At 44.5% G+C, this 16583-nt stretch overlaps 1 protein-coding gene across 1 annotated transcript in view; it reads left to right on the top strand.

Annotated features, from left to right (window-relative positions):
• The window catches only part of LOC139466819 (AP-2 complex subunit alpha-2-like), a 77853-nt gene that overhangs the window by 33217 nt on the left and 28053 nt on the right, over positions 1–16583 (top strand). Inside the window, exons 4-13 of the mRNA XM_071248517.1 lie at positions 4748–4890; positions 5729–5922; positions 7858–7987; positions 8114–8215; positions 9110–9218; positions 9984–10206; positions 11092–11188; positions 12398–12535; positions 14871–14978; positions 16404–16478. Coding sequence (XP_071104618.1) covers positions 4748–4890; positions 5729–5922; positions 7858–7987; positions 8114–8215; positions 9110–9218; positions 9984–10206; positions 11092–11188; positions 12398–12535; positions 14871–14978; positions 16404–16478 — 1319 coding nt within the window. The remainder of the gene's footprint in view (positions 1–4747; positions 4891–5728; positions 5923–7857; positions 7988–8113; positions 8216–9109; positions 9219–9983; positions 10207–11091; positions 11189–12397; positions 12536–14870; positions 14979–16403; positions 16479–16583) is intronic.

Genomic DNA, 16583 nt, shown 5'->3' with positions numbered 1-16583 from the left:
ATCTGATAAATCTGGTTACAAAATGTGTTCATTGTGCATCTGGACTTAGGGTAATAATCTATTTTATTGTTATTTTATTGTTATTTTATTCAATATTGTTCACATGAATTTTGACGAAATAGTGTGTATCGTGAACCAACTCACGGTTATTTTCAGCAACCGCTATCAGATAATCACTATTGGCGCCCTGAAACGAACCTCTAGCAACAGAGACTGGATACATGTATGATATGTTCCTGACGTTGACTTGCTAAAAGTCATTTCTTTAGTTTGACTATTATATGTCAACATAAAGTTTTCGTGTTCAGAATGGCTAGACTGCGGGAAGTTTCCACTGTGACTGGTCAAACGGTTCCATTCGTAAAATATAATCAGCTGTACCAAAGTAAAATATGCCTCAGGAGGATGTGATTAGGTACACAGCCTACTGTCTGGTTGTGACATGATCACTATGTGATATGGCTGTTATATCATGTTGATAGCACAGAGAACATGTCAATAGAGATATGATAACACGATAACACATACATATGTGAGCTTTGCTGATAATGTCTCTGAGACACTCTGTGTTATCACCAAACCGTAAATACCATCATTACACAGTGTTAGTTTATTGACAGATCTTTTCCTAATTGTCCTGAAATAAATTGGAAACTTGTCAGGGATAAGTAATGTCAAGACAACCCCAAGCATTCTGTTTTTCAGTTTAAAGATTTGGGGAACATGTATACTCTGAACATTTCTGATGTCGCCCGCCGTGATATTGCTGGAATATTGCTAACAGCGGCGTAAAACCATACAGACTCACTCACTATGACAATTTACTGTTGATTTATAATTAAATTAACAATCTTTCACAAATACAATCCAAACATGTTTCGCAAATCAATGACTGACGAACAAAACAACACATTGCAACACTAGCTGGTACACAACCGTCCAGGTATGTATACTACTCAAAAGAAGTTAAGGATCACCCAATTCTTTCATATTGGTAAAGTTAATCTGTCATGGCATGAGAGATGTAACTATTGTAATATGAAAGAATAAGGTGATCCTTAACTTCTTTTGAGTAGTATATAACAGAACACCACACAGCCAACCTGGTGTTTGGTAGCAGACAGATTAAGTAAAGCCCATGTTATAAACCAGTTACACTTCAGTTTGTTGCTTCATGGTGCAACCAGGGCTTGAGGGATTATGTTCCATTCAGCCTAAGACCACCTATAAACCTCGATCCCGCTGCCGTCGTAATCCTGGGAAAGTCTATACTGACTTTGAAGGGTCCTTGTGGTTGTCATTAATGTTTCATGGTCGTTTTGCAGTCAAGGTGAAGTCATTACAGTTTCACAGAATTGAATTTCAAGGATGGGTGGTGTTGTACAGTTTTCTCTACAGGGACAGGTTTCCTTCTTCTCCGTGAGCTATGTTTTGTTGAAGACACTCATTGCTTGTTTGCTGCGGAGGTTGGCATCAGAGATGGACCCCGGCTCTTCGTTTGTCTCCCCCTCACCAAGGCACAAATCTATAGTCACTGCTCTGTAACTCACCAACTCACCCTCAAGTATTCACTCACCGACTTGCCCGTTCAGTCACTGACTCAACCAATCATACATTCACTCACCATCTCACCCATTCACTTACCGACTCGCTTGTTCACTTGATGTCCTGCTACGTCACCATGCTGTACTAACCTTGTACGTAGTCACTATGCTCCATCTTGCCCTACCTTACCCCACCCTGCACCAACTTGTAACACCCTGCCATATCTTGTTCTTCGTTGCGCCAACTTAGCCCACCTTGCCCCACCCTTCCCCACCTTGCCCCACCCTTCCCAACCTTGCCCCACCCTTCCCTACCTTGCCCCACCCTTCCCTACCTTGCCCCACCCTTCCCTACCTTAACAAACCTTCCCCCACCTTACCCCACCCTTCCCCACCTTGCCCCACCCTTCCCAACCTTGCCCCACCCTTCCCTACCTTGCCCCACCCTTCCCTACCTTAACAAACCTTCCCCCACCTTACCCCACCCTTCCCCACCTTGCCCCACCCTTCCCCACCTTGCCCCACCCTTCCCACCCTTCCCTACCTTGCCCCACCCTTCCCTACCTTGCCCCACCCTTCCCTACCTTAACAAACCTTCCCCCACCTTACCCCACCCTTCCCCACCTTGCCCCACCCTTCCCTACCTTGCCCCACCCTTCCCTACCTTGCCCCACCCTTCCCTACCTTAACAAACCTTCCCCCACCTTACCCCACCCTTCCCCACCTTGCCCCACCCTTCCCAACCTTGCCCCACCCTTCCCTACCTTGCCCCACCCTCCCCTACCTTAACAAACCTTCCCCCACCTTACCCCACCTTGCCCCACCCTTCCCAACCTTGCCCCACCCTTCCCTACCTTGCCCCACCCTTCCCTACCTTAACAAACCTTCCCCCACCTTACCCCACCCTTCCCCACCTTGCCCCACCCTTCCCAACCTTGCCCCACCCTTCCCTACCTTGCCCCACCCTTCCCTACCTTAACAAACCTTCCCCCACCTTACCCCACCCTCCCCTACCTTAACAAACCTTCCCCCACCTTGCCCAAACCTTCCCCCACCTTACCCCACCTTGCCTAAACCTTGCCCAAACCCTCCCCACCTTTCCCAAACCTTGCCCACCTTATCCCATCCTCTCGAGTTTGCCCCACCTTGCCCCACCCTCCCCCACCTTGCAAAACCTTCCCCACCCTCCCCCACCTTGCCCAAACCTTCCCCACCCTCCCCCACCATGCCCAAACCTTCCCCACCCTCCCCCACCATGCCCAAACCTTCCCCACCCTCCCCCACCTTGCCCAAACCTTCCCCACCCTCCCCCACCATGCCCAAACCTTCCCCACCCTCCCCCACCATGCCCAAACCTTCCCCACCCTCCCCCACCTTGCCCAAACCTTCCCCACCCTCCCCCACCTTGCCCAAACCTTCCCCACCCTCCCCCACCATGCCCAAACCTTCCCCACCCTCCCCCACCTTGCCCAAACCTTCCCCACCCTCCCCCACCATGCCCAAACCTTCCCCACCCTCCCCCACCATGCCCAAACCTTCCCCACCCTCCCCCACCTTGCCCAAACCTTCCCCACCCTCCCCCACCATGCCCCACCTATTAGTCAAGGCAGCACCACCTCAGGGCTCTCCTGACCATGAGTCTTGTTTTGTTGAGCTATTGATTACTGTAGGAAGCACTGTGGATGTTAGTGGACATGAGGCCTTTGATGCCTGCCACTCTAGGGATGTACTTCCCAGTGCTAGACTGCAATTCGCCATTTACACCAGGACTTGAACTGATAGACTACATCTCCTCAGGGACAAGTTTCCCCAGCCGATCATATTGCTTATTTACGTGTTCATCAAGCTGTTGAGTACGAGGAAGATTCTGTGTGCGGTACCACATTTACTCTCTTCAGTTGAGATTGGTTTTCATGTTATGTTACAATTTGGATTTGATTCACATTGAGATGAATCATCAGCTATTATATATATGCAAGATACGTACAGTAGCCCAGTGGACAAATGAGGCTTTGCATAATTCAAGGTTCTATTTGTTTATATCACGACAAGAACTTTTAAGTCACAGGGATATGTCAGTGAACAAGTGTGTGTGTGTGTCTGTGTGTGAGTGTGAGTGAGTGCGTGCGTGCGTGTCTCTGTGTTAGTGTGTGTGCGTGCGTGCTTGTCTGTCTGTGTCTGAGTGTGTGTGTGCATGCATCTGTGTGTGTGTGCATGCATCTGTGTGTGTGTGAGTGTGTGTGTGTGAACATTTTTGTATTTCCTTCGTCGTTTTAAAAGTGACTATCATCATGTCATTGTTTTGCAAAACAGTTATTTTAAGTATTCAGACTTTTAACTTCACAAGCTGGTTCAGAAATTTGTCTGTTAGCAACAAAAACAAATTTTTCAAAACCTGTAACATGGTGAATAAAGTCATTGGCATCTCTTTCTAGGATATCAACAGTATTTTCAACCGCAAATAGTTGATAATGCAGAAACAAATATTAAGTGATACCGAGCATGTTTTACATTCGGAGTATCAACTCCTTCCTTCTGGCTCCTGTCTATGATTGCCAATATTGAGAACAAACGTTCATACCAGACTTAATGTTTATAATAAGTTAAGTGATAAATAATTATTGATTGTTCATTCGCTAGTGTCAAATTTAATGTCAATTACAATTGTGTTAATTATTGTTCAAAGCAGTTTTAAGCCAAACGCACACACTCAGCAGCAAAAACCGCTGTAGTGGCTCGTATGTTGACACTCCCATACTGTTTGTCACTTTTTGGAAGGAAAGGGTCCAGAGAACTATTCACAACAGAGTTGAAGATTAAGAATGACAGATGTCCTTTTCATAAAACTGATGTCATGAATCAAGTTTGGGGGCTTTGTTTCCAATGCAGAAAGACAGGAGTGACCTCTTAATTTAAGATTGGAAGAGTTGGGTAGCCTAGTGGTAATGGTGTTGATCAATTGACTGGCAGACCTGTGTTCGAATCCCCACATGGGTACAATATGTGAAGCCCCACCCTGATATGATTTGAATATAGTTTAAGGTGGCTTAAGACCCTATTCACTCCTCACACTGACTGTTTGTTGTTTATTGTCACACTCAGCAGTATTCCAGGTTTATGACGGTGGCCTGTACTGACGGCACTGCAGAGGCTACTCGTGCTTAAAGGTGGTGCCTGTCATAATGGATGACTATCTGTTGCAGGAGACAAGACCCTCGATGGCTACCAGAAGAAGAAATATGTCTGCAAGCTGCTGTTTATCTTCCTGCTCGGACACGACATTGATTTCGGTCACATGGAGGCAGTCAATCTTCTCAGCTCCAACAAATATACAGAAAAACAGATTGTGAGTATCAGGATTTCCCAATACCAAAAAATCAACAATCCCCTTACCAGATAAGTCCCCCCAAGGGCAGTACGAGTTTTTTGACTGAATGGTGATTACCTTTCTTTGCTTGTTTATTCAAATGTTCAAAGAATGTTGTTCTTTGAACTGCTTATGTTGAAAGTCTGCCAACAACATAGTATTCCCTGTTGCTGTTTCCGTCACACAAAGAAACTATAAGCGCCGCAGTAGAGAGAAATACATTTGCTCATATGATTTAAACAGAGCTTTATGTACAGGTTTTTGAAGGAGGCTTTCAGATTTACTCATTTGCGAGGATGTTCTGAAAATTTGTTTTTAAATAATTATGTATTGAAGTTTATAAAATCATGATGGTGCGTCATTGGGTTAATTATCTGTCTTGTCTTGCTGGGCTCGATTCCCTACACCACTGTAAACATCTGGGGAAGAATAGGTCCTCATGAGTGCCAGAAGAGGTGATTGTGCTTGTCGTAAGAGGTGACTTATCCTTGTTGTAAGAGGTGACTAATGGGATCGGGTGTACAGACTCGCTAACTTGGTTGAAGCATGTTATTGTCAATGCAATGCTCATTATATCAATCACTGGATTGTCTGACCCAGACTTGATTATTGACAGACCACCATCATATAGCTGGAATTATTTTGATAACCAAACATTTGTTAAAATCTGATGGCTTTCCCCATAAATGTCTCCCAATGTTGGACCACTCTCCATTGCAAAGAAGTTTCAGCAGAAAAGGAAAATATCCATTTTCATTCCTGAACCACTCTCACTCACTCACTCACTCACTCACTCACTCACTCACTCTGTCTGCAGGGCTACCTGTTCATCTCCGTGCTCATCAGTGCTAGCAGTGATCTCATGAAGCTGGTCATACAGTCAATCAAGAATGACCTCGGCAGTCGCAACCCCATCCACGTCAACCTGGCACTGCAGTGCGTCGCCAACATCGGCAGCCGTGAGATGGCCGACACCCTCAGCTCAGACATTCCTAGGCTGCTGGTCTCGGGGTAAGACACAAAACAAGTTTTGTAACCAATGGAATTTAAACTAAAGCACAGGTGGGGGCACCTGTTACCCAGTTAGCTGAGGTGCTGCAAGGATTTGTATCCCATAGAGATGCCACAATCCTATGATCCTGTGTTCAAATCCCTGATTTGTCCAAATAAAGGTTCGCGATGTTACTGCATCATATGACAGGTAATCTGTGCATGTCGGTTTTTCCAAAGTGGTAAACAGCCATCTCTGCAAAACTGCAAACCTTTCATAGACTGAAATACTGTCCTAAGCATAGTACCTATGCTCATTTCTTTGTTTCATTGTATGGTAGAAAGTTGTTTCTGAAATAAAAAAGATAGTGGTTCAGTTGGCCTCCCAGCATCACATCATTGAGATCTCAGTTGCATCCCTCGCAGTTCCCCAACATTCCTTACATCTAGTTGATGAAGGTTATTGGAAACATGTGATGTTTTCCCGCCTTGCGTGTGCACAGATGCAGCGTGACAAACGATAGGCTCTACCTCAAAACTATTGGGATAAATTGGCAGGATAGAGGACGTCTGTTGAAAAAAAATAAAGATTTTATAGTGTGATTATTGCCCATACGGAATTTATGGCTATGAGGTAGTATTCTTGGAATTATACACAGGGATAGCTATTGTTTGATTACTGAAATAAAAAAGATAATGATTCAGTTTGCCTCCCATGTCACATCATTTAGATCTCAGTTGCATCCCTAGAGATGAGGATTAATTGTGTTTAGATTCTCCTGGAATAGAAACCTAACTGATGATATGAAACAAGATCCCCCTGATGACCCCGCAGGATCAGTGATGCTAAAAATGTAAAAAATAATTCATAAGAATAAATTTCATGCAAGTCTGTTCCAGTGATATGATCCACTTTGTGTTGAGAAAAGAGTTGTTAACAATGATACAGATCGCTCTCAGTATTCCTCAGAGACCTGTGTGTTATCTCCAATATATATTATCATTGATATTTTAGACCTATTCCATACTGTAACTTCGAATTGAGTTTCATTTGAATGACTCTGCTAAATTCTGAGAGTGACATTCTGCGGATTCTACTTGGTGACTGTTACAAGCTATGGTAGGCTATATATCACAATATATAAGATAGCTATGCGATAAATCGCAAAGAACAATGAAGAACGAAACCTGGTTTATTTCCTGATAAAACCTTGTTTTATCATGACACCATTTGTAAGGATTTGAATATGCACTCGCAACTTGATCATGTTGATGGCGTCATATATTGGACGACGTTTCTTTTGAGGGGGAAGTGTCCAGTAAGTTGTTCCTCACAGATGTATCTGGGCTATGCAGATCCTAAGCGTGAGATATGACAGTCGGTATTAGGAGAAAAGGTACAGATGATCGATGTGAGGATTGGGAGAATGTGCGGGAAATACCAATCTTAACCCACCTGTTCGTGAAATGGACTTGTCCGACACTTTTCCTGAGGTCGAATTCTATTCAGAGAGTCATCATTTGTAAAATTTGGGTAAATATTTGTAAAGCTTGTACTATTTATCAACATACTTAAATAGGCTGTACATAATGTTGATATCTCATATAAGAAATAAAAGACAAGTGGGAGTTGTTTATTGTACAATAATACACTGCAGGGAGAAAAAAACACTCTGCATTATCAAGGATGTTTGTGTCCTCTGGATACAAAGTAATCCATGAAGATTTCCGTTGATGGCAATCAAGGTTCTCACTGCATGCAGCCGGCGGTCGGGTAGCCCAGTGGTTAAAGCGTTACCTCGTCACGCTGATGACCCGGGTTCGATTCCCGACATGGGTATAATGTGTGAAGCCCATTTCTGGTGTTCCCCGCCATGATATTGCTGGAATATTGCTAAAAGGGGCATAAAACCAAACTCACTCACACACTCACTGCATGCATATTTGCCCTTTCAGCGACACGATAGACTCCGTGAAGCAGAGCGCCGCCCTGACCCTCCTGAAGCTGCTCCGGTCCTCCCACGACCTGATCCCCATGGGGGAGTGGACATCCCGGATTGTCCACCTGCTCAACGATCAACACATGGTGAGAGACATGCACACACTGCACACACCTGTGTAGGATTCTGACTCTCAAGCATTATGTTACATATTCTGATGGTTGATAATGTTTTGTGAGAAGTGAACCTTGACCAGCCTCGTTGTTTTTCAGGGCGTTGTGACGTCGGCAGCCAGTCTGATTGAGGCCCTGGTCAAGAAGAACCCAGAAGAATACAAAGGATGTGTTTCATTGGCTGTGTCCAGGCTCAGCAGGGTAAGTCACACCAGCAACAGTGGCGCGATGCAGGTCAGCAGGGGCGCGATGCAGGTCAACAGGGGTGCGATGCAGGTCAGCAGGGTTGCGATGCAGGTCAACAGGGGTGCGATGCAGGTCAACAGGGGTGCGATGCAGGTCAGCAAGCGTGCGATGCAGGTCAGCAGGGTTGCGATGCAGGTCAACAGGGTTGCGATGCAGGTCAACAGGGGTGCGATGCAGGTCAACGGGTACGATGCAGGTCAGCAGGGATACGATGCAGGTCAACAGGGCTGCGATGCAGGTCAGCAGGGATACGATGCAGGTCAATGGTGATAGGTGGGGTACATATCAACAGGGGTGCGATGCAGGTCAACAGGGTTACGATGCAGGTCAACAGGGGTGCGATGCAGGTCAACAGGGGTGCGATGCAGGTCAGCAGGGATACGGTGCAGGTCAACGGTGATAGGTGGGGTACATATCAACAGGGGTGTGATACGGGTCAGCAGGGGTGCGATGCAGGTCAACAGGGGTATGATGCAGGTCAACAGGGGTGCGATGCAGGTCAACGGGTACCATGCAGGTCAGCAGGGATACGATGCAGGTCAACAGGGATACGATGCAGGTCATCAGGGGTGAGATACATGTCAGCAGGGATACGATGCAGGTCATCAGTGATAGGTGGGATACATATCAAGAGGGGTATGATCCAGGTCAACAGGGGTACGATACAGGTCAACATGGATACGATACAGGTCAGCAGGGGGATACGATGCAGGTGAACAGGGTTATGATGCAGGTCAACAGGGGAACAATGCAGGTCAACAGGGTTACGATGCAGGTCAACGGATGTGACGGATGATTTGACAAATGGATGATAGAAAAAGAAACATGCCAGCACGCTCGTTGTTTCAGATTGTGACGTCCTCCTACACAGATCTCCAGGATTACACATACTACTTCGTGCCAGCGCCATGGCTCTCCGTCAAACTCCTGCGACTCCTGCAGAACTACCCCCCTCCAGGTGAGACATGCTGCTGTGTTAGGAAATGTCTCTCTACCTCACTCACTCATTAAATACAGGAGCTATCATCATGTGGCTAGGACTGCCCAGTATACCAGTAAACTGTAATATGCTTTTCAAACTGAAAATATATTGCAATCTTTTCCCTGTGTTCTGGTATGCTGGGTTTAACAAATATAACAAGTTTTGTTATTATTTGTATTGTTAAACCAAATGCAATATGAGATGAGGAGAGAATCAAACCAATTCCAGTTTGCCCAGCAATGTTAGGAAGGACGGATACGAGGGAAAACTATACATGTTATGACTCTTGAGTATATTTTTTTTATTCATGCATGAACATCCATGACCTCGGATATCAGGGGTATCCGATTGGCAAAAAATATTTCCATATCCCTGGTTAGGGGATACATATTAATTGTGAGGTGAGATTGGGTTGGATGGCTTTGGGATGGTCAAGGGCACTGCAGTTATCTGTGCAAAATTGCATCCCTTGGGCGCGCCAGAAACTTGTGATCGTGTGTCGGATCCAGTGCACTCCGATTGTGTTTCTTGGTTTGTCAGCACCGTACTCGTGCCCATGGGTTTCACCAAAGTGGTAACGTCAGAGGCCTCGATCTCTTTGGCTTTTCTCCCACATTGAGCTGCCACACCGTGATATAACTGGAATTGTGTTAAAAGCATGTTAAAAAAACAACTTTATCACTCTAGTTAGGGGAGTTATGCCTCTCTGCACACAATCTGATGTGTCCTTTTCTTCCGCAGAGGACCCAAGTGTGCGGACCAGACTTACCGAGTGTCTGGAGACAATCCTTAACAAGGCCCAAGAACCTCCAAAGTCCAAGAAAGTCCAGCACTCCAACGCCAAAAACGCTGTCCTGTTCGAGGCCATCAACCTCATCATCCACATGGACAGCGACCCCAACCTTCTTGTCCGAGCATGTAACCAGTTGGGACAGTTCCTCCAACACAAGGAAACAAACCTCAGGTGCAGTTGTCTCCCCTTGTTTACCAGTCGCCCGTCCACAACAAGGAAATGATTAGATTTTCAACCATGTCTGCCTCACTCCATTTCTCCTTGCATCTTTTTATTGTTCCTGCAGACGGAGAAAATGAATTTCCTTGCTTCTTCAACACGGATGCTTTGTTCAGTTTGTTAAGAAATGTCAGCCAGGTCTTGTTTTTATAAGAAACTGATAAAAGTCTAATCAGTTTTTTGTGGCTGGGTGATGAGGTAGCAGAGTGGGAAGGATGTTTGGTGGGAATGTCAGAGACCAGATTTGTTTTCCTGTTAAATGTAAAGCCCATTCTTGGTGTTCCGAGAGATACAAAATAGCACTAGTCCTATAGTCCTTGCCAAACTGCCCATAGTTAAGGTATCATAAGGACCAGTAGAAATGTTCCAATTTTAAGTGTTTGGCTTAGTGTTATTTTAAAGGACTAGTATGTTTGTTTCTGTCCTTATGTTCCCCAATATGTTCTGAAACACTGAGTCCTGATTGTGATATTCAATCTATTTCCTGACATTCAACAGTCATCATTGAGGATGGTCACACAGTCGCCCTGTGTCTGGCTGTGAACACCTGGTAGGGAGCCAGTGAGCTCTTTTACCTCCTGAGTGACACGTTATTTCTGGGTTTATTTTTGTTTTTTGGCACAGGCTTTTAGGAAAAGTAAGTTTTACAAAACAAAATCTGATATGTTTGTATTATGGTGAAAACCATAATGACGTGTTGATGAAATATGTTGTGAATGTTGCATGATGTTGATCCTGCAATGTGTTCATGTTGTGTGGTGTTCATGCTGTGATGTGTTCATGCTGGGCTGTGTTCATGTCACATGATGTTCATGCAGCTCGCTGTTCATGTTGCAGGTACCTTGCGCTGGAGAGCATGTGTCTGTTGGCCACGTCCGAGTTCTCTCACGAGGCAGTCAAGAAGCACCAGGACACGGTCATCACTGCCCTCAAGGTCAGTCTACAGCAGGCCATGTGTAGAAAGGGGGCCTAGATTCAAGTACCACTGCAGCACACTCCAGTGTACCATGTGCCTCACATAGCAGTGTGTTCATGGCACACCGCATACGTGTGTAGTCTGGTGAAGGAATATCGTCCTGCATGTTTGCAGAGATCACTATCAGAATGCAGACTTGTTATTCAGAATTCAAACCTGAAAAGGTTTGGATGTACATTTGTTGATGTAGCAGCTGATACTGGGAATGCCTTACCTGTTGATCTCAAGTATGCCTCTTCTGACTAATATCAATCAATCAATCAATCAATCTTTATTGTATGAAAGGCCATTGGCCCATATACACATACAGATAAACAATATTAGTTACAGCTGTACAGCGCATTTTATAATTATTTGATAACTAATATGATACTTGACATATAATAAAGGTATTGTAATAACATTGGTGATAACCACAGTGGCAGCAGTAGTAGAAAAAATACAAAAGGAATACCAAAGGAATGGAATGGAAATATGACGTTTTACGTCGCAAAGGCTTTCAGCCATAGCGCGACATTCAATACAGAAGGATCTATCAGAAATATACTCATCATGTCAGGACAATTAGACAATTAAAATGTATATGCATTTCTAGTAGAAACAAACAGACAAAAATGAAATGTAGATACTCCTGATCTAGATGCGAAAGTTTCAAAACAACTTATTATTTCTGGACATATCGGATCTACTAAGTAGTTTACTACGCACTCGTAGACTTTGATAGATGTATTGTAATATCTTAGTTAATTTTTTACTAGAGATACCATTAAAAGATAATATTTTGTTCATGGAATATCACTGTCTACACATCAAACTGCGTCAACCTCATTGTCACTTCCATTTTTTTACTTCCTCTTGTCTTGTCACGCTTGATCATACACTGAGATGTGTTTTCTGCCATACCATAGATGAAACATTATTCTTTTCTTCCTCTTTTTTTATACTACTATTATTATTATTATTATTATTATTATTATTATTATTATTATTATTATTATCATTTTTATTATTGATAATTGTATCATCTTGATCTGGCCAACACAATGTTTTTTTGTGGTACAGATCTTCTTGGAATAATGGAATTAAGATATTTTGTCAGTGGTGTTTTGATGTTAATGTCCTGGCCTTCTATGGTGTGCATGTAAAACTGCTCTGTGTTCTGTGCAGACCGAGCGGGACGTGAGTGTGCGGCAACGGGCGGTGGACCTGCTGTACGCCATGTGCGACCGCACCAACGCGGAGGAGATCGTGGGAGAGATGCTTGAGTACCTGGAGACGGCCGACTACTCAATCCGGGAGGAGATGGTTAGTACCGTTTCATGGATGCGATATAGCCAGGTGCTGGAGCAGCTGTCTGTCAGCAAGGCCCCAAGGCAGATATTAAGAATGTCGTGAGAGGCGACACTCTCCGGTGGTCAAGGGACTTTGCTGTGTGTCATTATATCTAGATGGGTGGGATGTTTCAATTACTGTTTTATCTGGCAGGAAAAGATTATCACGTAGGTGTGTTTGGAGATGGTAAATACCCTGTATTAGGAATATAAACATGTTATTTAGCAAGCCTTGGCAAGCCAAATACAAAGTGTTTCTTCCTAATACATCACATGTACCTTCTCCACCTACAATCATGATAACCTCTTTATCACATGATGTCATTCTTCAATTCTGCACTCAAAAACCCTCTTCCCAGGTCTCCCAAACATTAACTAAACATTGCAAGTTAGTTCCTAGATTGTGCACATTGATATATCTTACGTCAGAAGCTCAGTGACGTGTCAGTCAGACAGTAACAGTCAGTATAGTTCCAACTGAAACCTGCTAGACATTTGATTTTCAGTTTAGTAGTATTCGATTCATAATGATGGCAATAAGTCCAGTAGTTTCTCAAGATTCCCAATGGTTAATTCTGACTCGATCACCCAATGACAAGGGTGACGCCATGTTTGTTTGGAAACACTAAAGGTTGTCCCACCTGACCTTTGATATTTGCATCTCTATCTGCATATGTGGATATGGTTTTTATCCGTTGGCTTTATTGGCTTTTATAAAGTTTATCCTGCCGAGAACCCATTACATGATAAAGACTTGTTCACATGCATCCTTCAGTTGGAGTATTGATGACTGTGGCCTTGATTAACAAACAAGGCAATAATCTTCCTGCAGGGCTTCCAGGCGTAGTGGTGACCATGACAACTGTAGTTGTGGTATCTATGGCATAAAACTCAACTCAGTTTTTAAGTGAAACTGAACTATCGGATTTAAACAAAGGTATACGTGACCGGAAAGCAGTGCCCATTGTGTGTTGTATACGTGACCGGAAAGCAGTGCCCATTGTGTGTTGTATACGTGACCGGAAAGCAGTGCCCATTGTGTTTTGTATACGTGACCAGAAAGCAGTGCCCATTGTGTGTTGTATACGTGACCAGAAAGCAGTGCCCATTGTGTGTTGTATACGTGACCAGAAAGTAGTGCCCATTGTGTTTTGTATACATGACCAGAAAGCAGTGCCCATTGTGTGTTGTATACGTGACCAGAAAGCAGTGCCCATTGTGTGTTGTATACGTGACCAGAAAGTAGTGCCCATTGTGTTTTGTATACGTGACCAGAAAGTAGTGCCCATTGTGTGTTGTATACGTGACCAGAAAGCAGTGCCCATTGTGTGTTGTATACGTGACCAGAAAGCAGTGCCCATTGTGTGTTGTATACGTGACCGGAAAGTAGTGCCCATTGTGTGTTGTATACGTGACCGGAAAGCAGTGCCCATTGTGTGTTGTATACGTGACCGGAAAGCAGTGCCCATTGTGTGTTGTATACGTGACCAGAAAGCAGTGCCCATTGTGTGTTGTATACGTGACCAGAAAGCAGTGCCATTGTGTGTTGCATACGTGACCAGAAAGCAGTGCCCATTGTGTGTTGTATACGTGACCAGAAAGCAGTGCCCATTGTGTGTTGTATACGTGACCAGAAAGTAGTGCCCATTGTGTTTTGTATACATGACCAGAAAGCAGTGCCCATTGTGTGTTGTATACGTGACCAGAAAGCAGTGCCCATTGTGTGTTGTATACGTGACCAGAAAGTAGTGCCCATTGTGTTTTGTATACGTGACCAGAAAGTAGTGCCCATTGTGTGTTGTATACGTGACCAGAAAGCAGTGCCCATTGTGTGTTGTATACGTGACCAGAAAGCAGTGCCCATTGTGTGTTGTATACGTGACCGGAAAGTAGTGCCCATTGTGTGTTGTATACGTGACCGGAAAGCAGTGCCCATTGTGTGTTGTATACGTGACCGGAAAGCAGTGCCCATTGTGTGTTGTATACGTGACCAGAAAGCAGTGCCCATTGTGTGTTGTATACGTGACCAGAAAGCAGTGCCATTGTGTGTTGTATACGTGACCAGAAAGCAGTGCCCATTGTGTGTTGTATACGTGACCAGAAAGCAGTGCCATTGTTTGTTGTATACGTGACCAGAAAGCAGTGCCCATTGTGTGTTGTATACGTGACCGGAAAGCAGTGCCATTGTGTGTTGTATACGTGACCGGAAAGCAGTGCCATTGTGTGTTGTATACGTGACCGGAAAGCAGTGCCATTGTGTGTTGTATACGTGACCGGAAAGCAGTGCCCATTGTGTGTTGTCTTTCCAGGTTCTCAAGGTAGCAATCTTGGCTGAGAAATATGCAGTAGACTACACTTGGTACGTTGACGTTATCCTCAACCTCATCAGGATCGCTGGAGACTACGTCAGTGAGGAGGTCAGTGGTTCTTTGTTGGGATGAGACTTACCAAGGGCGATCCCTTTTTAGCTTCCTTGTTGAATTCAAACAGTTTTGTTGTATAAAGTCCATACCCAATAACACCTTTTTTAACTTCATTCAGTATGTACACCGTCAGTGTGGTGGTGTTAGCTACACTTCAGAGTTGATGTGGGGTTCCAAGTGTTTATGAGAGCTGAGTATGTGGAGTAATCTGTCGGGTCAAATTTCCCTTTGAAAAAAACAACAAATTTCTGTTGAGAGGTATGTAGTATTGACCACTCCCCCTGTGTAAGTACATATGTAGTATTGACCACTCCCGCTGTGTAAGTACACATGTAGTATTGACCACTCCCCCTGTGTAAGTACACATGTAGTATTGACCACTCCCGCTGTGTAAGTACATATGTAGTATTGACCACTCCCCCTGTGTAAGTACACATGTAGTATTGACCTCTCCCCCTGTGTAAGTACATATGTAGTATTGACCACTCCCCCTGTGTAAGTACATATGTAGTATTGACCACTCCCCCTGTGTAAGTACACATGTAGTATTGACCACTCCCCCTGTGTAAGTACACATGTAGTATTGACCACTCCCCCTGTGTAAGTACACATGTAGTATTGACCACTCCCCCTGTGTAAGTACACATGTAGTATTGACCACTCCCCCTGTGTAAGTACACATGTAGTATTGGCCACTCCCCCTGTGAAAGTACATATGTAGTATTGACCACTCCCCCTGTGTAAGTACATATGTAGTATTGACCTCTCCCCCTGTGTAAGTACACATGTAGTATTGACCTCTCCCCCTGTGTAAGTACATATGTAGTATTGACCACTCCCCCTGTGTAAGTACATATGTAGTATTGACCACTCCCCCTGTGTAAGTACATATGTAGTATTGACCTCTCCCCCTGTGTAAGTACATATGTAGTATTGACCACTCCCCCTGTGTAAGTACATATGTAGTATTGACCTCTCCCCCTGTGTAAGTACATATGTAGTATTGACCACTCCCCCTGTGTAAGTACACATGTAGTATTGACCACTCCCCCTGTGTAAGTACACATGTAGTATTGACCACTCCCCCTGTGTAAGTACACATGTAGTATTGACCACTCCAGCTGTGTAAGTACACATGTAGTATTGACCACTCCCCCTGTGTAAGTACACATGTAGTATTGACCACTCCCCCTGTGTAAGTACACATGTAGTATTGGCCACTCCCCCTGTGTAAGTACACATGTAGTATTGGCCACTCCCCCTGTGTAAGTACACATGTAGTATTGACCACTCCCCCTGTGTAACTACACATGTAGTATTGACCACTCCCCCTGTGTAAGTACACATGTGATATTGACCACTCCCCCTGTGTAAGTACACATGTAGTATTGACCACTCCCCCTGTGCTTCTCTCCTCAGGTGTGGTACAGGGTCATACAGATTGTCATCAACCGGGACGATGTGCAGGGCTACGCTGCAAAGACAGTATTTGAGGTGAGTCAAGGGAGACAACTCTTGTCACTCGGCAGGTATGACCCGACCTGGAAGTGCAATTGTAGAGAGTAAAGTGGCATATGTCACCACAGGTAAATTTCCAAA

Source organism: Haliotis cracherodii, unplaced genomic scaffold, assembly GCF_022045235.1.
Source record: "Haliotis cracherodii isolate W230 unplaced genomic scaffold, xgHalCrac1.p SCAF_19, whole genome shotgun sequence".
NCBI classification, from domain to species: Eukaryota; Metazoa; Mollusca; class Gastropoda; order Lepetellida; family Haliotidae; genus Haliotis; species Haliotis cracherodii.
This window is presented reverse-complemented; position numbering and strand designations above follow the sequence as displayed.